The sequence below is a fragment of the Eurypyga helias genome, unplaced genomic scaffold (assembly GCF_000690775.1).
Source record: "Eurypyga helias isolate BGI_N326 unplaced genomic scaffold, ASM69077v1 scaffold2056, whole genome shotgun sequence".
Taxonomy (NCBI): domain Eukaryota; kingdom Metazoa; phylum Chordata; class Aves; order Eurypygiformes; family Eurypygidae; genus Eurypyga; species Eurypyga helias.
The window spans coordinates 32-22,312 of record NW_010254524.1 but is presented as its reverse complement, the minus strand read 5'-3'; the positions used below and the strand labels follow the sequence as shown (position 1 = coordinate 22,312).

The 22,281-nt window shown below is 39.1% G+C and overlaps 1 protein-coding gene across 1 annotated transcript in view; it reads right to left on the bottom strand.

Moving 5' to 3' along the window:
• The window catches only part of PTPN12 (protein tyrosine phosphatase, non-receptor type 12), a 41,174-nt gene extending 19,115 nt beyond the window's left edge, over positions 1 to 22,059 (bottom strand). Inside the window, exons 1-9 of the mRNA XM_010152994.1 lie at positions 21,943 to 22,059; positions 20,865 to 20,903; positions 19,994 to 20,065; positions 17,046 to 17,105; positions 14,114 to 14,256; positions 12,838 to 12,904; positions 12,131 to 12,208; positions 11,936 to 12,034; positions 1,664 to 1,749 (exon numbers count right to left, since the gene is read on the bottom strand). Coding sequence (XP_010151296.1) covers positions 1,664 to 1,749; positions 11,936 to 12,034; positions 12,131 to 12,208; positions 12,838 to 12,904; positions 14,114 to 14,256; positions 17,046 to 17,105; positions 19,994 to 20,065; positions 20,865 to 20,903; positions 21,943 to 21,966 — 668 coding nt within the window. The 5' untranslated portion in view covers positions 21,967 to 22,059. The remainder of the gene's footprint in view (positions 1 to 1,663; positions 1,750 to 11,935; positions 12,035 to 12,130; positions 12,209 to 12,837; positions 12,905 to 14,113; positions 14,257 to 17,045; positions 17,106 to 19,993; positions 20,066 to 20,864; positions 20,904 to 21,942) is intronic.
• Between the last annotated feature and the right edge of the window lie 222 nt (positions 22,060 to 22,281).

The window sequence follows — 22,281 nt, the reverse complement described above, 5'->3', positions numbered from 1 at the left end:
AGGGAAAAATAATAGAAGGGACATGAAAAAAATTGGTAAGAGAATGGTGTGGGGAAAAAAGCTACAGATGCAATAAGGAAATGTATCATGTTTAGCAGTTTCCTTTTCCATATGGGGATTAAATTAGCATCTTTCACAGATTCTGCTCTCCCATCCTCCCCAGGAAAAGGATGTCAGCCCATGCCAGAACATCCACAATATGCAAAGCCTGGCTCTAAGTCCTAACTGAATCAGGCTGCAGATTTGTAAAATTACCTCCCACATGAAGAAAAACCCATGCTCATTAGTGGGTATTCTGAGCAGATGTGACTAATAGCAAATAAAGTCTTTCCTCAGAAGCATCTTCCATGAGGGGTGTAATTAATTGTTTTTTTAAAATAATTTCCATTCGAAAAAGACAACATCTTTGCTAAAAGCTTCCATTATTCACCTCTGAGGAACCAATCTTCCTGCCAGTGCTGGCAGATGGGAAAGTATGAGTTCATGGAAGCAGGCCCAAAAAGGACCAGGTTTTCTAAGAGATTAAAAGATTTTAACTTAATACAGCAAGTAAGCAACAATGCAGTGCAGATAAGACACAGATGTGTGCTAAAACATGAATCACACATACATGATTATTGTATGAATATAGGAAAAAGATAAAAACGTAGGTACACCTAAGATTATCTCAAGGAATACTAACAAGGAAATGACCTATTGAACAGAAACCATATTTATGTTCAGTGACTAAGTTCCAAGAAGAGCTTGGAACATCATGAACACAGGGTAACAGACCCCTCTGCCATCATCTTAATCTACATAACTGAACACAATCACCTTAGACTGATGGAAATGTAAAAGTGGTATTACCTACATAGTACAAACTGTGCCATTTGTCAGTGAAAAGCCCCAACTGGTTTCCATCTCTCTTTCAACGTTGTTTTCACCTCTAACTTCTGCCTGACACAGCTATTGCAAAGTTCACTGCAACAGCTACTTATATTCTTATCCTACGGTATCATTAACGACGTTATCATGCACTATACCCAAAGTTACCGTACTGCAAACACCACCCCCAGGGCCACTAACGCAGTACAGCAATAGGTTCATTTCTGGTAGTTGTCTTGTTTCCTCATCAGGCTGGGTGATAGAATCACATGCAATATTCCCGATCTGGTCCAAATTTCTAGCTGACAGCCAAGCGGAACACTTCCATACCCAGTTTTAAACGGTGTTTATTCTGGTGACAAGGTGATGATGTTGCAGTACTGAAGACACACACACTGCTACCCATTCCAAGTCACCAACTTTCAAATGGCTTTCTGTGTCCAACTGGATTTTTCTACGTACATACGCACATACTGAAACCTCTGCCTTTACCCACCCTAGAATATTTTAGGATTTATTTTAGTAGCTCTAACATGTCTGACTGCTAAAGGGGTACGCTTACCTACTCACAGGTAGTCACTGCAAGATTGGTATATTCAAACACAGACTTCGAAGATATTAAAACTTATATTTACAGAGTCAATTACAAGATCATTTGTATTATGTATATTTCTATAAATAGAAAAACAACCCTATGTCTTAAAAGTCTTCATAGTATCAGTAGTCCTATTATACTTTTATATATGAAGCATATCAATTTGTCAGCTTAAAATAATATATCAACAGAGGTAACTACCTGCGGGTCCGCGGAGGCTTTGGTGGAGGAGAATCCTGTTTCTCAGCATCTGAAGAACTGACAGCATTCTCTGTATTATTTTCAGCCTGATTAAAAGAGAAAGTTTTCATTCATGGCTGTAAAGCTGATACACACAATACTTAAACTGTAAGGTCCACAAATCCGTAATGATACTTGAAAATAACGTATGACAGTATTACATATTTTTGGCTACCATAGAGAGATCACTTTCCAAACTCTAAATTCACAGTATTATTTTACATCTTGTGTATCCAACTTCAAATGTTCCTAAGCATTTTGTTTCACACGCAATTGTACAATCCCCTAGAGAAAATCCTCAAAAGCTAATCTTTCACTGAGCAAACCCCCGTATGCCACCCAAATTATTCATACTGAAAGCATTTTTATTTATTATTAACCAATTATGAACTTGTGGGTCAAGATACAATTGTTTAGTAAGGAAAGGAGAAGAGGAATAAGAGAGAAAGAAAACAAACGAGTGATGCGAAAGCGGTCACTCACCACCTCCCAGAGGTAGATCTCTGCCAGCCAGCCCCTGGACAAAAGATGGCTAACCCCCCTTAACTCCCCTTTTCCCTCGTTATTGCCCAGCACGATTTGACACGCTGTTACAGCCTAGCTGTTGGTTAGTTCAGGTCACCCACTCCCAGCCTGTTCACGGGGAGGGCAGACTACGAAATGAAGACGGCACCGACACGGTGCAAACGGTGCTCAGCAGCAGCTGGAACGTCAGCGTGCCATCAGCGCTGTTGTGGTCCCAACGCCAAAACTCGTCACCCCAAGAGCAGCTATGAAGAATATAAACCCCAACCCAGCCAGACTCAGTACAAATATGTACACTTGTTATGTGTAAGACGAAACCCAGAGCATACAAGTGTGTAAAAGCTGATAGACCATTTCCACACACAGGCCACAAGCAATAAAACTAAGTAGAACCGTAGCGTTATCTTGAGTTTAAGGTGCAGTTTACCTGAAAGCTTTTATTGCCCGAGGTTTCTTTTGAAAAGCAGCTTTAAAGAAACACATATATTCCAAATTTGTGTAATATATCTCAAAGCCCAATACCAGGTTCAGGCAACAGGGTCTACTGTCTGCCAGCCTACCTGTTCTGACTGGGTGACAGACTGACCTTCTCTGGTCTTACACAACAAAAGGGAGCTCCCTGTTAGTTTCTGCTTCTAATAGGATAATTGCAGTTGAATTTGGTAAGCAATTACAGCTTTGGAGGACAAACCATAACTTAACATAAGTTAAGTTATAACATAAGTTATCTCAACAGCCAACTACCCTCCTCAACCAGCAGGTCAAGGGAGGTGATTCTGCCCCTCTACTCTGCTCTGGTGAGACCCCACCTGGAGTGCTGCATCCAGCTGTGGAGCCCTCAACATCAGAAGGATATTGACCACTTGGAGCGAGTCCAGAGGAGGCCACGAAGATGATCAGAGGGCTGGAGCACCTCTCCTATGACGAAAGGCTGCGAGAACTGGGCTTGTTCAGCCTGGAGAAGAGGAGGCTCCGAGGAGACCTCAGTGCAGCTTTCCAGTATCTGAAGGGGGCCTACAAGGGTGCTGGGAGAGGACTTTTTACAAGAGCCTGTAGTGATAGGACAAGGGGTAATGGGTATAAATTGAAATCAGGGAGGTTTAGATTAGATGTCAGGAAGAAATTCTTCACAGACAGGGTGGTGAGGCACTGGAACAGGTTGCCCAGAGATGTTGTGGATGCCCCCTCCCTGGATGTCTTCAAGGCCAGGCTGGATGTGGCTTTGAGCAACCTGGTCTAGTGGAAGGTGTCCCTGCCCATGGCAGGGGGGTTGGAACTAGATGATCTTTAAGGTCCCTTCCAACCCCAACCATTCTATGATTCTACCCTCACTTGTTAGTTTGAAGAGTCTATCATGAAATTCTGTTCCTCAGTGTACTAAGTAAAGCTTTTCCTGTGAAGAAAAAGAATAAATCTTTTCATCTTTCTTATTGTTCTTCATTAACCTCCCCCATGAACTAGGTGTCCAATACAATATTCCAGCAGAAATGCCATATTGTTCCTGTATCAAAGGCTTGTGGTAGCCCCCTCAGACAGGGCTGAAACCGCACAGGGTGTCCATTCTCCTGCTGACCACTGGCTGTAACTATCAAGGTGGTTTGGTTTGGTTTTTGGAGTGAGATTCAATTAGCTAAAAGCCACTTAATTTAGATGACCACAACTGAAGCTCCCATGGCAGTCAACCAAGGTTGTGTTGGTTTTCACAGAATCATGGAATGGTTTGGGCTGGAAGGGACCTTTAAAGGTCATCCAGTTCCAACCCCCCTGCCATGGGCAGGGACACCTTCCACTAGACCAGGTTGCTCAAAGCCTCGTCCTGGCATTGGAAAGGCATCGATACTGTACTGAAAAGGCTCCCTTTAACCATCGGTACTAGCAACTGGAGTTGGAAACCAATGCAACAGCATCCTGAGCACAGAGCAGGCTGTTCACCTTGTTTCAGCACCACAGCACTTCCAAGTTCCATCAGGCAGAGATACCAGAAAGAGTGAGACACCACAGGAGGAGTTCCCCCCCCTTACCACCAACTTCATCCTACACAGATCAGACACGTATTGCAGTTCACTTCTGCCAGCACAGAAGTTCTGAGGAACAGATTTCTTATTCATGCACTCCGTTTTCTAAAAGGCACTGGCAAGGGAAAGGGTGTGCCTGTTGGCTCTGGTGTAGACTGACTTGTCCAGAAAACAAACCAGCAGCTGCATCCCTGTCCTTCTGTGTTTGTAAAGCGAAGCGTTTGTGAACAGAATGTTTCCTGAGATATGCTTTTCTCCCAGGAGGAAGAAAAAGCCTATTAAAGAAGCTAACATGAGTCCAAGTGTTTTTTAAACTCTACGTCTACAGTAAGAAGCTGTTTCTAGTTGAGACAGGAAGAAGTATCTGAAGAGGCACTGCCATGTTTGCTACCAGCACTAAAACGTGTGGATATACCTTGCAAATACATGGATAACCTCAAATGTCTGAGACAAACGCAACCACAGAGAGTTTACAACAATTATTCCTTAGCAAATCAAAAAACCACACACAAAAATGGTACTTCTAAATTCAAACCCAGAAGAGCAGTCAGTGGTTACCCCAACTTCATACACTGGGAAGACTTCAGGCAGATGTGTCGAAAAGCTTTCACTTCTGCATCAGATTAACGCAGGATCAGTTAATTAGGATCAGTTCACTCTGTTCTAGTCACATTAAATCAGAAGAAAGAATGTTATATCAATTACTGTCACAAGAGAGGTACTTCCCTACTTTGCTTACCTCAACAGACTGATGTTTCTGTTGAGGCTTCTTTTAATTTTAGACAACTAATTCCCCAAGTAAGTGAAGGGTTTTTACTTCAAAGGTTAAAAGATGAAAAAAGTTTAAAGCAGTAACCAAATGAACTAACCCCTGTAGTAAGGAAACAGTGCTCATATCAACTTTACGCTGCTGCAGCGTTTTTACGTAATCACGCTCAGTTACTACTGGGTGTCTTTTTGTTTGTAACTGAAGAAACACTGCTTGCTGAACCCTCAGAGCAAGTCTGCTACTTGTTCTCAGTTCTGGGTCACAAGAGACTGTGAACAAACGGTATTCTGAGCACCCCTGAGTGATACCAACTCACAGATCTCCCCTCCTGTCACGTACCAAAATAAGTGACCTGGCTAACCTGCAGAACAACTAGCACGGAGCGGAACGGAGACAGCCCAACTGTAAAAGTGAACGTAGGGTATCGCACTGGGGTGACCACATCCACCGAGAAGAGCAGATGGCAGTATTAAGAAAAAGCCTTCCAAGCCTTCCTAATCACAGCTTATTGGCATCAGTCAACACTCTCTTGCTTGTCTGGACAGATGTTACCTTCTTGGGCAGAACACAATTTTAAGAAGTATGAGCTTAGAGGAAAGAGGACAACATACGTAGTTCACAAGGGTCATCATAGAGAATGACTGGTTTTTTTTAAAAATGCGTTAACAAGTGCGCAATTTCAGTCAATTAAGCAAGTGTTCAGCGCAGCACCTTGCTTTCTTACAGGAGAAAGCTATCCTACCGTGGCAAGCTTCTCACTACAAGAAAACAGAAGCATTAACAATTCATGGGAGAACAGAAGAATAGGACCTTTCCCCAAGCTTTGCTTCTATATGCATCAACTGCTGAACAGTTCGAGTTTCAGGTCCTTGTTGATTTGAGGGAGCAGCTACTCAGATCAACTGAAAATGCCCACAGTTAGGAATTTCTAGGTGCCCTGGTTCAGCCCCAGCTGGCAACTAAGCACCACGCGGCCGCTCGCTCACTGCCCCTCCCTAGGTGGGATGGGGGAGAGAATCGGGGAAATAACTCAAAGGCTGAGATGAAAACAGTTTAATGAGAAAACAACAGAAAGGGAAATTATTATTACTACTACTAATAATGGAATACACAAAACCCAGAGTGATGCATAATGCAACAACTGCTCACCACCCAATGATCGATAGCCCATCCCTAGGCAGGAATTCCTGCCCTCTGGCCAACTCCAGTTTTATAAACTGATCATGTCCCTTTGGCCAGTTTGATTCAGCTGTCCCAGCTGTGTTCCCTCCCAGCTTCTTGTGCACCTCCTTGCTGGCAGAGCATAGGAAGCTAAGAAGTCCTTGACTTAGTATAAGCATCATAACTAGGTAGCAACAGTTAAAAACTCAGCATGTTATCAACATCATTCTCATACTAAATCCAAAACACAGCACTATACCATCTATTAGGAAGAAAATTAACTCTATCCCAGTCAAAACTAGGACACTAGGTATTCTCTTAAATTACATATATATACAAAATGTGTGTATAACTAACTATCAAAGACTATATTAAGAAACGAAAAGAGTATGAAGTAAAACCCTTCAAAGTCTAGATTACATCTTGCCTCCAACAATACAGAGTAACTCATGTTCCTGTGGTCATGCAGAGGAACAAGGAATTCTCATAGCAGATGCAGTGTCTGAATTCAACTTGCTAAGGTGACCTCAACTGTGCTGTCATCTCTGAAGGGTGGGTCTCCTCACCTACTCCCTCCAATGGATCGAACTGAATCAAACGGAGCTGTCACTAGCTTGGAGCAAATAGAGGATCCTCGTCTCAGACTGAGATTTCACAGGCATTGCCTACCAACTCAAAACTTTTGCCCAGGAATTGCAATGCATAATTTCCTTTTGGAACTCACAGTGGAAATATTTAACGTCATTCAGAAGCTTTCTGTACTGGTAAAGTACTAGCAAATTTACTGCAAAGACTCTCCCAGAAGTAATCGCATGGTTTCCCTTAAAAGGAATCGAGACATTCCTTTCGTCCTTATCCTAAAGCTGTATGGGAACCACAGAGCATCAGCAGATAAAAAGAGGAATACTTCAGACTGGAATGAGACACTTAAATGATTCAGATAAAACAAAGCTTTCCAAGCACAGGCAACAAGATAAATGTCTCTGAAGACACAGGCGATTTTTTTAGAATGCTATCACAGCCAAAAATCTCAAAACCAAAACAGCACAAAAGAATTTGAACAGCAAAGTCTTTTTCGCTTGGAGTTTCCATTCCAACCCACTAGCGATTTGAATATCAACATTCTTATAGCAGCCGATTCCTCCCAGCTTCTAGAGGTGCCATCAACCACAGCAAGAGAATCCCGACACTAGTACAGGACAGGAGAGACACCCGAGAGCACTAGCAATGCCATTTTAGAGAAAGCATTATTAATGCAAGTTTCCACTAGTGGGTAAGGGTAAAGCCAAGACTTGCAGTCCAGTAACACATTTATTACTGCCAAGAGACAAAAATCCAACAAGAAATAGTTTTAAAGGAATACAGTAACTTCTTGTTGTTTTAATCAATTTTCCTTTTTCTAAATACAGAACATCCAACTTGACAGAACTCCATCTGATCCAGACTTTCCAAGAGAGCTGTGGTTCACTTCAGATCATGGAGATGCCTCTCAGTAACTCAAAATATTCTCCTGATACAAATCTGACTGATATCATAGAATCACGGAATGGTTTGGGTTGGAGGGGACCTTAAAGACCATCTAGTTCCAACCCCCCTGCCATGGGCAGGGACACCTTCCACTAGACCAGGTTGCTCCAAGCCTCATCCAGCCTGGCCTTGAACACTTCCAGGGATGGGGCATCCACAGCTTCTTTGGGCAACCTGTTCCAGTGCCTCACCACCCTCTCCTATCTTACCAGGTGATGGAGAGTAATCAGCTCCCACAGGTTACTAAGCTTCCAATCACAAAGCCAGGTGTAGTATCCTCACAGCAGTACTGACAAAGCCAGCGGTGGTGAAAAGCACACAGAGACTCGAATGACATGACTGTATGATCATGAGTTTCAGAGGGAAGGGGCCTGAGTCCAAGACTCAGTTCCAATTTAAGTATTTGATAATTTAAAGGAATCCTACTATGGAGGAGGGCAGCGGGAGATAATCCAATTTATTATCTGAGTCCTTTCAGAAAAAAATTCCTTCTGAGTCAAAATTTCGTCTTCGCCCTGAAATTTGGCAACTGCAAAAGCTGAAAGTTGCTAGTACTGCTGGAAGCTCTCTATCTGGTATCTGAAGAAAGCTCTTCTCCATAGAATTTAATTTCTATACTTAGTATTATTTTAAGAACATTTATCGTTCTATACATTCACAATATGTGTAAGTATATGGTAAGAGTATAGAATTCCTACATTATATTGTATCGTATGTGCATTTCCTACATGGTTTTGAATCCTATCAAATTCTAATAAAAATTCTAACCCCATTATAAGTCTGTTGTCAAACACTGCATGTGTTTTTTGGGTGACTTTTTACAGTATTGTTACCAGCAGGTCAAAGCTGGCAAGTTCACCAGAACAGACGTTCAGGATTGTGTCTAAGCTGCTTCCCTATGAATACTGCTACTCGCTGCCAATCAGATTACCTTTTTACTGTGATGTTACCGACAAACACGGCTTACAAAGCTTAGGTAACTCAATTCATTTCAAACCCTGCTTGAAATGGGAAAAGCAGTTGGACAACAAAGCCATGAAACCAACCCTACGGAGTACTCCAGCTCTGAAGAGTACTGTCAAAAGATAACAAACAAAAGATGACAGAAACTTCCTCTTCAGCTCAGCAGTATCTCACACCTAGGAGTAATGTATCTGAAGTAGGCACGTTCTTGTATCTGGAATTGTTTCCACTGAATGTAATTAAGACCCTTCACAGGGGCTGTAGCAACTGCAGGCAGAAGAACTGTGAAAGAACCTTAGGATATTACATTATATTTAATAAAGTTCTTCGAAAGCTTTCTGCATCAGTTTATTTCCTTTTAAAAACCAAACAAACATTGTGGGATATATCTTAGTTAAGAAACCACAGAGAACATTGCCGGGGAAAACCAGATGTTATATATAACAGATGCTACAAAACACCCTTGGAAGGAAAAAGGGAGCTTCTTCAGAACAGCAGAAACACTGTCCCAAGTGAGCCTCAAAGCTTTGACAATGTGGTTAAAGTTACAAGCTGATATTTAAGCAGAGATGTGAGCTAGAAGACTACCTTATAAAACCAAAACAGGGGCCAAGCCTACACCAGCTAATTCCCTGAAGGCAAATTTCCTAACAAATGAATAGGAGAAAAATTGGGCTTAAATACCAAATTTTTAGATACAGAAACACTCTATGTGACTTTTTTCCTCAATCCTCCTGCAGAAATGTTCAAGTTACGGTATGAAGAAATAAAATTTCCTAATGCAAAAAGGGTTGTACCTAGTCAGACTGAAGGATTCATGTTGTCCCGTTTCCAGCAGTGATCAAAAGGAAACTTACAGGGAAGAATGAGGACAGAGCAGGCATACAGGGATCCTTCCCTAGGATGTTCTCCAACAGTCTATAACTCTGGAATTTCATAGGTCAGAGGTTGGGCAAAACCACGGAAGAAGATTCCAAGATGATGAGATATTCACCTCAAAGCTACGGGCTTTCATCTGCAAGGAGCTTTGCAGTTTCATGTTACCTGAAGAACTATCTCCTTTTATACTGTTTCCCAGGTCTCATTGAGACCCTTTATAAACAGTTAACAGAAATCAGCTTTTCACTGTTACTTAGCCTCTATCATATTTAACTTCAGCAGCTGCTTTTCCAGCTCAATCTAGCTGTTCTTTAGATGGAGCCTTCTGACACCTCTGATCCTTGTCCAAATTTTTAATGCTTGAACTCTGTAATACACTTTGGAGATAAGCAGACCAGAGCTGCAGACAGTATTCCAAGTTGCAAGGTATCCACACAATGACGTTATGTGCTCTGCTCTTACTAGTTTCCAAATAATTACTAAAATTCAATTTCCTTTACAACTTACTGATTATGATCAAGATCATATCCAAGCAAAACTCGAAACTCACACTGTCACTGCATATTCAGGGCTGGGATCTCTCCCTGTCTCACCCCCATGCACACGACCTACATCTAATCCGTTTGCTCTTCTTCTATAACTCAGCCACTCAAATCCCCCAAGATGCGCTACAGGCAGCTCTTGCCTCAGTTACACACATAGTATCACCATACTGTGTCACCTCCTTATTCAGGTGTTCTGGAATAACAAAATAGTAAGAGACATTTCTTAGTCTACGTAACAGTGCAGGGACAGGTCAGATCAAATTCAAATAGCCAGAAGATACGATAGACTGAACTGCCTAAGCCCTACTGTGCTTATTCCTCAGAAATAATGAAAACTCAGACCAGCTAGGCTGAAAAAGAAACCTATAACAAATTAAAACAGCCTACCCTAACCATACTGCATTTATGCAATATTGTTATTTGTAGTCCATCAGGTTTCTGTTCATGACTGAGACCTCAGAACTATTATATGAATGGATATAAATTCTTAGGAGTTAACAGAAGCGTATATGCCTTTTTTCCAAGAATTTAGACTTCCTAGAAAGCACAGTAAAGAACAGCTAAATCCCTAAAATTAAAGAGATGCTTGTTAATAAAGGCAGATTTAAAATTGCTTCCAGATATTTCAAAGGGTCCTGAAGACACTACTCATACCCCCTCTAGAGAGCCACAGAGCCAGGACCAATTAGGTACTCAAGGGACAGATAGAATTACTGAATAAACAAAACAGTCCAAGGGTAAAGGGTGGTATGCAGTTGTGGACTGTGGAGGAGAAAGAATATATTGATCCAAAAAGCCATTTTTCATACAGTGCCTGGCAGTAGCCAAAAAAAGGTATCTGAACATAAAGGCAGAAAACTTGGGAGACATAAAATTTAAAGTGGAAGGACAGAAAGTCGGAAAAATCCTCACATACCATGATCACCAATGAAGAATATTTTTCCAAGGCCTTTTTTTCATGCTTAAAAGGGTAGAGTATGAAGCTTTCCGACAAAGGCATTTAAAGTTATTTTTCCTCCCCTAATCTGTTCCAGTGCAAACAGTACTTCAACATGAGACCTCAACATCATTCATGGCCAGTCCTGCTCAGCTACACCAAGGCTGCACCAGGCCAAGACCAAGACAATACACAACAGCATGCAAAAGGCAAGTCTCAGCTGAAGACTCAGATCCATGCTCAACTACTGGTTTAAAACTGGACCCAACACTACACTGAGGGGAAGGAAGAAAACTTCAGCGAAGCTTTTCCCTTACAAGAGTTTATCCTAAACACAGATGGATAGAATTCATCTTTGTAAACATACACATGTTTATGTAGTTTACATTATGTAGTAATATATGCATATGTAGGCTAGAATTTTATTTTTAACTTGTTCTTTATTGTATTGTTTAATACGTGGTTTGCAGAAGGTCAGGCTTAGACAAAATTTCATTTGCTGCCAATATGTCAGAAGTGGGGTAAGTACTGGCAATCCAAGCAACCAATCAGCTGTCAACTACTGCCACTTCACCAAGGTAAGGGCACTTTTTGCAATTTAAATACTGAGTTAGAGTCTTGCATTTCATCTATACTACAATCCTTGCTATTGCTTCCCCCACTGCAATTGCATTTGGAATACATGGTAAATACTCCTTTAATTATCTGGCTCAACTTCCACAACCAAGTCCTCAGTGTAACTGTGTACAGGCTAGCTCTCCCTACTCCGCAAAAACCAGCTGCAGTCCAAACAAGTTCTCTATGTGCCTTAACACCATTGAACACAACCTCAAAAACGAGACTTTACAGGAAAATCTTAATCAGAAGCTAACAGTTACAACCAATAGAGACTCATATGGGAAAGGCACATACCACTCCATCTGCAATCTTCCAGTCTGCACAACTTTCGTATTTCTGCAGCTGCTTTTCAAAGAGCTGTGCTATGGCTCGATGGACAAGTTCGTACTGCTCCTACAGTGGGTTACCAGATAAACGTTAGTGCGCGAGATCTTCACAAAGAATGATGGTATACTACCATCTGATAAAGATTCATTTAAAAAACTATACCTTTGTCTGCACTGCAGAATGCCTTTGTGTCCTCATTTCCTGTATTAAGTTAAACACATTGAATTCTTCAGGTATTTTCTGAAACACAGAAGGAAGTCAATGACACGGACACAACTGTTTGTCAGAACAGAAGTACAAAAGCTGTTAGACATCCAAAACTACGTTTAACTTTTGGAGGTAAAGCCAATCTGTTCTCTACACATTACAGCTACTCAGATTTTTGGGTTTCTTTAAAGCAATTCCTCTCTATAACTTGTTTTAAGTATTTGACTCAGACCAGATGGGAGCATTTCAAGTATTCTGAAAACGAGACATCCAATAAAAGCATTAATCATCACTGCCACATTAATGATGCTTCATAACCTAAAAAACCCTCAGAATTAAGTTATCCCTGTGTATTTGTACTATCAGGCCTTAGGAGTGGCAAGATTAAGCAGAGACATTGAAAAAGCTGAATTCAAAACCACTTTATATTGAAATATATTAAAGAACATAATTAGAATTTACAGTGACTTTTTTAGATAAAAACTTTCTGTGACGGGCAAGTAAGTTGATACCTAAGCATGAATACAATAAAGAAAACATTCAACCTGTCAAAAGAGTTTCAGAATGTCATAAGCATTTCACTATTTTAGAACATTTGGGAGCTCAACCAACCACTTTTTAAGTGACAATGCCACAAAATTTCTTCTTTTAAGGTTTCTTACCCCAGCTTTAAGTAAATTCCATGTATAATCTATGGCACAGATGGCTCCTGTTCTTCCACACCCTGCACTATGAACATAAACAGTCACATGTGTTAGAAATTCATTCCTTAAAAACACACTATAAGCTTTTAAACTTGCAGAACCTGCATGAAAAAAGAGAAAATCAAAATCCCTCAATTACAATTTTAAGCTCACTCAACCTGACACTGTTGAGCAGTGCAAAAAAGGGCATTGAAGTCTTCAATGCAAGTTTTTCATAGCCAACTGGAACTGCAGTCATGAAAGAGACTTCAATGCTGACATGTTTATTGCTTCTTTCATCCCACTTTTCCTAGTCACCACTGCTTCAACAGTAGACAATTTGTCCAAGTTTAATGATAAGTATGTTGAATAGTGTAATGGAATATGTTTAAAGATTTTTCTGATTTAGAATCAGAAAGAGGATGAAGTGAAACAGATTTGAGTAGTACATAAGTTTTTTATGGTTTTAGACCTCAATTACTTAGAATGACAAGTTGAAAAAGAAAGCAGCTGAAGACAGCAGGTTTCTATATGCTTTAAGAGAATAAACAAGAGTTAATAAACCCCAACAGCTTAACGTTTACGGACATATGAATCTGGATTCACTTTTTCTGACATATATACATTAACTTTTGTTACTTTAAAAAGGTACCAACTATCATAGGCAAGAACTGTCCAGAGAAATTGTCAAAAACTGTTAATTCACCAAAACATTTTCATGGCAGTTTAGTTTCACCAGTCAATCTGCAGGTCACAGGTGGAACTGCTGCTCAGAAGTAAAGACTTACTAACCAGAAACTACATCCTGCTGATTAGGGAATTTTTCTCATATTAGAAGACAGACGGTAAAGTTCTCGGGCAGTGATGCACCTACATGTAGCCTCTCCTTTTGAGAATTGAGCCTTCACTCCCATATCCGATTTGTAATCATCTTCCAAGTCTGTTTTATACTAATGGTGATTTAAATGTCTTAAGAACCACAAAACTGTTTCCTTTTCAGGGTCTAATTCTTTTCTGATTGATATTCTGTCTTAAATTGGAATAGAGGCAAAATTTCACCATGTCTTGAGTTTTAAGACAATGAAGACTGCATGATTTTGAGCCAAGTTTTGACATGAGAAAACATTCCTTTTAGAAAACTAAAATAAATAAGTAAAATCTGGTTTAGAATCAAATTAGTACATCTCATAACAAAAGTCTAGACTTAAAAAAAAATAAAATGTATATAACCTTAAAAAATAAATTTATTTCATACCTGCAGTGTATGCAAATTGGTACATCTTCATGCTCCTGGTATTCTCTCATCAAGCTGATCATGTCCAGAATAGAATCGAAAGATGACGGGACATCATGGTCGGGCCAGTTAACATAATGAAACTGATAGACACTGCGAGTCTCCTACGGGAGGAGGGAGAAAGGTGTTAATGAACATACGTATTTGACAGGTTTGTATGACACGATGAGTTCTGTGAACCTTCACTTCTTGCTGCTGTGCCTTCCCACACTGTTGTCACACCTCTGGATTCTTGTATACCCTCAAAGTAATGTAACAGAGAGGCGTATGAATTTTTTGATCACCATTAGAGGTTACAAGTTTCAAGACCCAGGCTACCTTCTGTTAAACTACTTGAGAAGCAACACAGTGGGCCTTGAGCATAGAAATTTATATCATCTTCCAACTGAACCAAGTATTTTTCATGCTTTACTTTTTTCAGATCTGTGGAAGCGCTGCAGCTAGCAAAAATCAAGAGAAAATCTAGCCTAAGAAAAGAAAATTTAAGAATCCAACTGATGATGTAAAACCAGTGTCATCAGTAAGGAGGAAGAGAAGTTACAGCTGCCTATTAAGGCCCACCAAGAACCTTCATTTAATTACATTTCAAGAGACAAAACCATTGATTTTTCACATTTGTAGAATTTCACATAGTCAGGAGAAAAAATATCCACATTTATACTTTTTATATGGAAATAAAAAATTAAAAGGAACCTTCACAGTCCTTTTTTACTGCTACTTTTTGAGAAAGAACATGGTGTTTTACATTAAAATAATCCTCAAACTGGTTTTCCTCCTAGGAACTAGAATAACTTTGTATACTTACATGAATTTTTAATTCTTTTGCATAGTTTTTCCTATGATACTCCACTGAAAATTTTACAGAAGTGACAAAACTTTTTGTTATTCTGGAAAACCAGAAAGTGAACTTAATATTACTTTATAGCACAAATACATATTTTCCTCCCCAGTTCAAGGCTACACTTTGAAGATTTTTAAGTAATATGAGAAGTCTATAATTCATTACCAAAACTGTGCTCGCAGAAATCTTGAATCAAATTTTCTAGGTAGGTCTGAAGAAAGACCATTTTATCTGCTGAATATCAACATATCTTGTTAATCCTTTCACTTACGTGACTCCTTAAAGGAAAATAAGCTTTGGGCTCTTTGCCAAGATCAAAAGCATAAGAAAAACTGTAGCTGTTTGTTACTACTTAGTTTTTAGTAGTACACAGGCATCCTATAAAAATTAACTGGAACAGAACTCATGGAAGTCAATTAGCTAAACATGATTTGCATGTATAGTATATGCAAGCAAAAAATAAATTAGCTACAGCTTCACAGAGAAGGTGGTGAGGCACTGGAACAGGTTGCCCAGAGAAGCTGTGGATGCCCCATCCCTGGAAGTGTTCAAGGCCAGGCTGGATGAGGCTTTGAGCAACCTGGTCTAGTGGAAGGTGTCCCTGCCCATGGCAGGGGGGTTGGAACTAGATGGGCTTTAAGGTCCCTTCCAACCCAAACCATTCTGTGATTCTATGATTCTGAAGTAACCAGTTCTCATGATATTCAGGTATTAAAAGTAATGTAGGTTCTGCTTTAAGGTTTTGGTATCTTTTCAGTTCTGTTTTAAAGTGCACCATTCCAAAAACTTTGCAACCCCCAGAGTTCGTATGCACTGTAGACAGTTTCTGCTATGGAAAAAGTTTCAAAGCATGGTCAGTTATTCAGGACACACCAGCAGAAGCAAACTGGTTTCAGTTCATGCATCCCACAGCAAGCTACTGCAGACAAAAATTGTCCCCCCAATGATTAAACAGTTTTCATAACTGTTTTGGTATCAGTTGTGGAAATGCTACAAAGTACTACTAAAGAAAACAAACCTAAGTGAGACTAACCTGTAATAAATAATTTCTTCATACAGGATGTCCATTAATGACAGTCAACCTGCGTGTTTTTGCAGGAAAGTTCTACACACTTATTTTTATCTACTGACAGTTGCTTTTCAGAAAAAATAAACCGTCCCTCCAAATCTGACACAAGTGTAGGTTTGCAAGAAAGGTTTAAATCATTCATTCTTAGCATTTATGAGATTGCAAGTGCTTTTATTTCACTGAAAATGTGGCAATTTGCACATTTTACATAGGATACCTACTTCATAAACTGAATATGTTGTTTTACAGTAGTTCATGTCACAAGTTTTCACCATGATGAATAAACTCAATTTCTTCCATAAAGAGACTAATTATAACCATTTACAGCTGCCAACTTAAATTCATTTACACTATTTACCAGAATACTTGCAACTCAGTTTAATCAAGAACATTCCATACTTGTCATATCTATTTCAATTCCAAAAAGAGTTCCTTTTACGAGCTGGAGTGAGAAATTTGGGGGGAAAAAAAAATGACTAAATTGTTGTCATTCTTGCTTTATTTTTATTTGGCAACACAAATGGGCATAAAAACATCTTTTAACATTGTAAAACTCTCTTGACAATAAGTGAAAGCATAGGGCACATTCTAACAAGTACACATACCACATACTGTACCCAAAAAGAAGCTCACTACAGGAAACAGTGTTTTTGACAAGTTTGATTCAGTTTGTCATCATATTTTCAGTTGGGGTAAACAGTAAAATTCTCCTAGGGGACAGCAGCTTTTGAGTTGTTAACAGATGTTGTTGAAGACCATCACACCTCTTTGGCTAACTAAGAATATACATACAAGACAAATGAAGAGTTTCACTACTCTTTTCTTATATACTAAGCTTTTAGCATCCTTTCTAAACTTGATTTACCTACACACAGTCAGCACCTAAAAAAGTGAAGATATTTTCATAAGTTTTGTCCACTGTATCACTGTAGAGACCTTTGAGCAGCCATTGAAGTTGAGACTAGAAGTGACCGTATACTTACATTTTGAAATTCAAGTAATAATGTTCTAATGAAGTAATCTGTTCTTGCTTGCTCAGCTTCCTAAACATGGGAAAAGAGTAATTAATTGGGAATAAAATAAAAAAAAAATCAACGTGCAACATAAAGGATACAACTAAAAATTCAAACTTTAGACTCAGATGTCCTTTTCATTGACTGTTTTTATATCTACGACTTCCTCAAAAGATGGGCAGTCAAGACAGCAGCAACTTTGCTTGCTAAATATCATGTCTGGGAAAGAAGTTACTTTTACTTAAAATAAAAATGAGTTTTCAAACCAGTAAGGGTCTAGCCTGCTGCTGAAACCATCAATAAACCTTGTAAGAGTATTTCAGAGTACTTTTGCTTTGTTTCTCCATACATTTATTTAATTTACAGGCTTCTTCCCACAGCCCCTTCAATAATGCTTCTGCTGTATAAACTTCAACCTCTTACCACTCTATCCTGTATCTCCTTTCATTTTTTTCCATTTCTATTAGTTTCAATTAAGGGTGCATCTGAATGGATCATTGTAATTATTTTGGTTATGGCTGAAAAGCATGGCTTTTAGGCTCCCAAAATTTTCAAAGCTGCCTTTGGAACATCCAAGAGAAGTTTATACTACTGTAGACACCAAACAATATCACCATCCGTAAAACAGCAGTAATATCAACTTGAAAATACCTTTGAAAGCTTAACATTATAGCTTCCCACAGCGAATTTAGGAGGCTGCATATATGCTTTAATGTGTTCCTATCTGCTACTGAGAATTTACCATTTCCATAAAAAAAAAAACCCAACAATTAAAACACCTTACAGGTTTAAAGGAGATGGCTGCTAGCTGTGCACTATGGAGCCCATATACAGCCTTGTCCCCAGAGTAAAACACTCTCAGCTGTAGATGAGAACTCAGTCACAATGTACACACAATCCTTCTTCACAAACACCTGCCAGGTACATGACCATCACCCACCAGCTAGCTACAGGGCGAAAAAACAGAAAAAAACCTCACAAAACCCCAAACCTATGAGCCAATTCTCAAATCAATTTATGGTAGAAAAAGGCTACTCAGAATCTTTATAGACTACAATTTGTAAGAACATGCTTTCCTGACAAGATGAACTTGAAATCTACTTAATTCTTGGTAGACTACTTCAAAGTAGGACTAAGAATAGCTCAATAAACTGGCACGCTAGCTCTTTCTGAACACCTTAAGGCACTTCAGCTAGAAAATAGCAGCAATTCCTGTCCAAACCCACGTAATTCTGAGTTAAGGAGAAGAAAAATAAAACAGTTTTGACATCAATTTGGAATGGATCAATTCCGGTGTTTTAGAATAAGCGAACAGCCAGGGCCAATCATGAACTTCAGTGTAAAAAGTTCACTGTCAGATCATTTATAGTGACGATGGTTATACTCAATACTTCGGTGCCCGGTTCCATTTATATCCTAGTAGTAACTAATTAAACATAATAGCATCTGATCAAACCACCAGGTGGCAAGTTTAAAAATAAAGACACAAGGAAGTGTTTTCTTCCAACAACACAATGATGTGAATGTCAGAAAAAGTAAGTGGCAAAAAAACAAACCCCAAACCAATTCCCAATTGGATGTCAAATTCATCATCCACTGCATTGTAAAAACATGGATAATCCACATCCAGCTAAGGAAGTCCTGCTAGTCCTACACTAGAATCCTTCTATGGTTATTTTCTGTTCTCTTCCCTTGGGTCACTAGGCTGTCTTTGAGCACAAGGTGACAGGCTGGATGGTTGTTGGCATCATCCAGAAGTGAAGGCTTTGTGATCACTACTCCAAGAGCTGGGAACTGGACAAAGAGGCCACAGATGTTGCTTCAAGCAGGAAGGACAGAGGTAAATGAACAAGTGTGTACAACAGCAACTGGATACTCTCCCACACCTAAGGGGTGATGATCATATTGATTCTGGTGGCTATGCTCCCACACACTTGCTGAGTCGTCACCCATAGCCTGAAAGCTTCACAATTAATGAAAAGAATTTCTGCTACGTAAGCGGTTCCCTCTTGTGAAGAGGTAATCGCACCACGACTTCTTTACCTGCAAAAAACCCACTGGGGCATACCCTTGCGTGATGTCGATATAACAGGTGCCAAAGAAGGATTACTTTCAATTCCGATCTGTGCTTGGTGTAGGAAATGCCCACAGTCCCTCTTCCTGACTACTAATCTGCCAGAAATCCTTACGTTACCATTTATGAGCAAGTATCAAAACTGGAAGAGGCTCCAGTATTCATGCTTAGAGCTCAGAACTGATAACACTGACACAACATGGAATGGAAATGTTCAGCTTCCTCCACCTTTCTGGAATCATAGCTTAATTGTCTGTTACCCCCACAGGAAGATTCAGACCTCGTGGTGATCTGCTACTCATTTTTGCTTTGATTTTAAAAGCAACAATGAAAGCAAAGGAAGTTTTTTCAAATAAACCTGTATCTGTTACCAAGATAAGTTACATGAAGTTCATCAGCATGACTAAAGAAGATGGAAACTAAACTCTTTTTTTTAACTTGCTTAAGGAAAATAACCTATTGCAGTGTTACTTTCACTCCTTATGCACAAGTCGTAACAGAGAGGAACAACTCCATGAATCTTATTTCATTTCTTGAGTATGGTACAGATATTCAATACCCCATCAAGTAAAGCTGAAGGAATGACACAAAAAGATACAAGACCAAGGAACACAGGTTCCCTACTTTAAAAGAAAACAAAAAAAATCATGGAGGATTCAAAAAAACACACAGCTTAGAAACACACTTTGTTTTCCATTGCATTCTTTTGAGAGCCTGTGTAAAATTTGGTATGAAACAATTTTAAAAGTATTTGTTTTGTAATACAAACTGTTTGTTGAACAGCTATTTTAAGTTACAAAAGCATTAAATCCTTCAAAATTAATTTATAGAGCTTTATACTTACACAAGAAACACGAAATGGTCCAAAAGTGACAGCTGCTTCTCCATACAGAGGCCAGTAACGTTCACATTTTTTCTGTTAAAGCAAAGAATGCTAATTTAATTCATGTGTAGTACTGAAAGATGATGATTAACAGAAGCAGAGCAGACAAAACGATCATCTCGAACGCCTTATTCTCATTCTATCAGTGCTTCTCCTTAACATATGCCTACTGGTGCCTTGCTGGCCTTCTTCTAAGACATTAAAATATCTTTTCTTTGGGATACCAAAAGAAAAACAAAACCAAAACCGCAGATGACCAATAGATACAGCCCAAAGACACTTTATGAATTAGGACATGAACTTCACGGCTGCCTAAGTATGTGCACGCACGCATCATACAGAGGGATGTAATGAGAGCTAATTTAGTTTTTGTGAAAGTTTGGAGTTCACAACTCTGGACCACATTTTTTCCTGCTTCTCAGGTCATAAGAACATAGCAGAAATATTTAAAAGACAGATTGTTTTTGCAGCTGTATCAATTGACAGGAAATTCTGAAGGACTTAGGATTTTGACAGCTGGCCTACATCCCACAAAGAGCAAGATGTTTCTCCATAGCAACATGACCAGAAACAGACATTGGTACGGTTCTGTATACAAACATGTATCTTCCACTGAGATAACACCTAAATAATAACATAACACTACAAATAGAGCCAAGAAAAGCAGTCACATTCACCATTTTCTATGCATACAAACACAAGGATAGGCATTCTCATTCAACCTGGCAGATCATTTTTGCAGTTATGGATTTGGCTAATGAAGCTTCACAGGTATTGCCATATTGCCCCACATAGGCAATGCTCATTCAGTTTTTGTGTTCAGTATACATACCCTTCCCATTTCAAATTCTCGACAGGCCATTACAATTATCTGGGAAAAAAAAAAAGACACACTCAAAGTTAGTTGGTTTTAGATCCAGTAAATTCACCAATACTTTACTGCTACCTTCTGTCTGGGCAGATAATGATACTCCCTAATTGGTTACTACCGAGGAGAGTAACTACTATTTTCCTACCTGCAGATGCATGCTCTTTTAATTCTAAAATAGCAGCCAAGTTTTATCCTGCACAAAATAATCTACAACACCAATACCATATTTTAAGGCTACTTAATTTGAATTCACTGCAATCCTGCACAAATACCTTATTTATTTATTTATTCAGCCTGACTGTAAAGTCTGAACTTAATCATAAAAATATAGAACCATTTGCTGACTGGAAGAAACATAGCTATATTAGCTTAAAATGGCATAGACTGCTTAAAATAGGTGTAAAACCTACTTAAAAAACAAGAATCAGATTTCTTAGGTGTAGCTGTTTCAGACACCTTAAGGTGAACAACATAATAAAAATGCACCAACAGGTAAGCTGTTTGTTACAATGAGTAAACATGATTTAAGTGTCTGATAAAGAAAGATACATATTTTCAGAAAAAAAATTGAACATATTCAATTTTAGCAGTAATTAAAAGTTAACTCCTGACAGTAACTGTTTAAACAGATGTATAATATATAAACCACTAACTAACCTCAAAATTAGCAAAAATAGAAAGGTAGGCTTTTTTTTTTAGTTTGTTTCATGCGCTGCTCTTGTATCTGATTTTGTCAGACCACATTAAGTCAGAGTTCTACGTCCTACAGGACAGACGTAACCAAGCACCAACCTATTCATCAGTATGCATGGTTTCATATTCATTCCATAAAACTATAACTTTAATTTATTCTATTTATAATTGTCATGGTAAGTGCAATGGCATATACAATGCTATTTAAGCTACAAACCCAAGATTTGAGAAAGTTAAATCACTGTCAACATTTTCTGATAACAGCAGCCCGCTCAGGCAAAGACACACAATCACCGTGACATGGAATAATGTAATGCTCCATGTTGGTTTTTAAGGAGGTACTTACGGCAACATTGTACTCCCATATCATCCTCCAGAAGTCTATTACTGTGTTTGCTAGTGGTCCCTGGGTGGCAACATACGCTTTTGGCCCATGTACTCCCTAGGATTGCACAAAAGAACCATTAATTTACCTGCACTGTAAAAAAGAACCTAGGTCATAATCACGTAAAACTGGATTGGGTTTTTTTTGGATACAATAGGAAGGGTGAATGGGAAGTTAAGTCCCATTTACATTAGTAGGAATTTTGCTGGTGATTTCAAGGGGGCCCAAGATAACAGCTACTGTGCTGCCAGAGACTGTAACAGAAAATATTCTGAAGATTCCACATTCTCTTTTACTCAA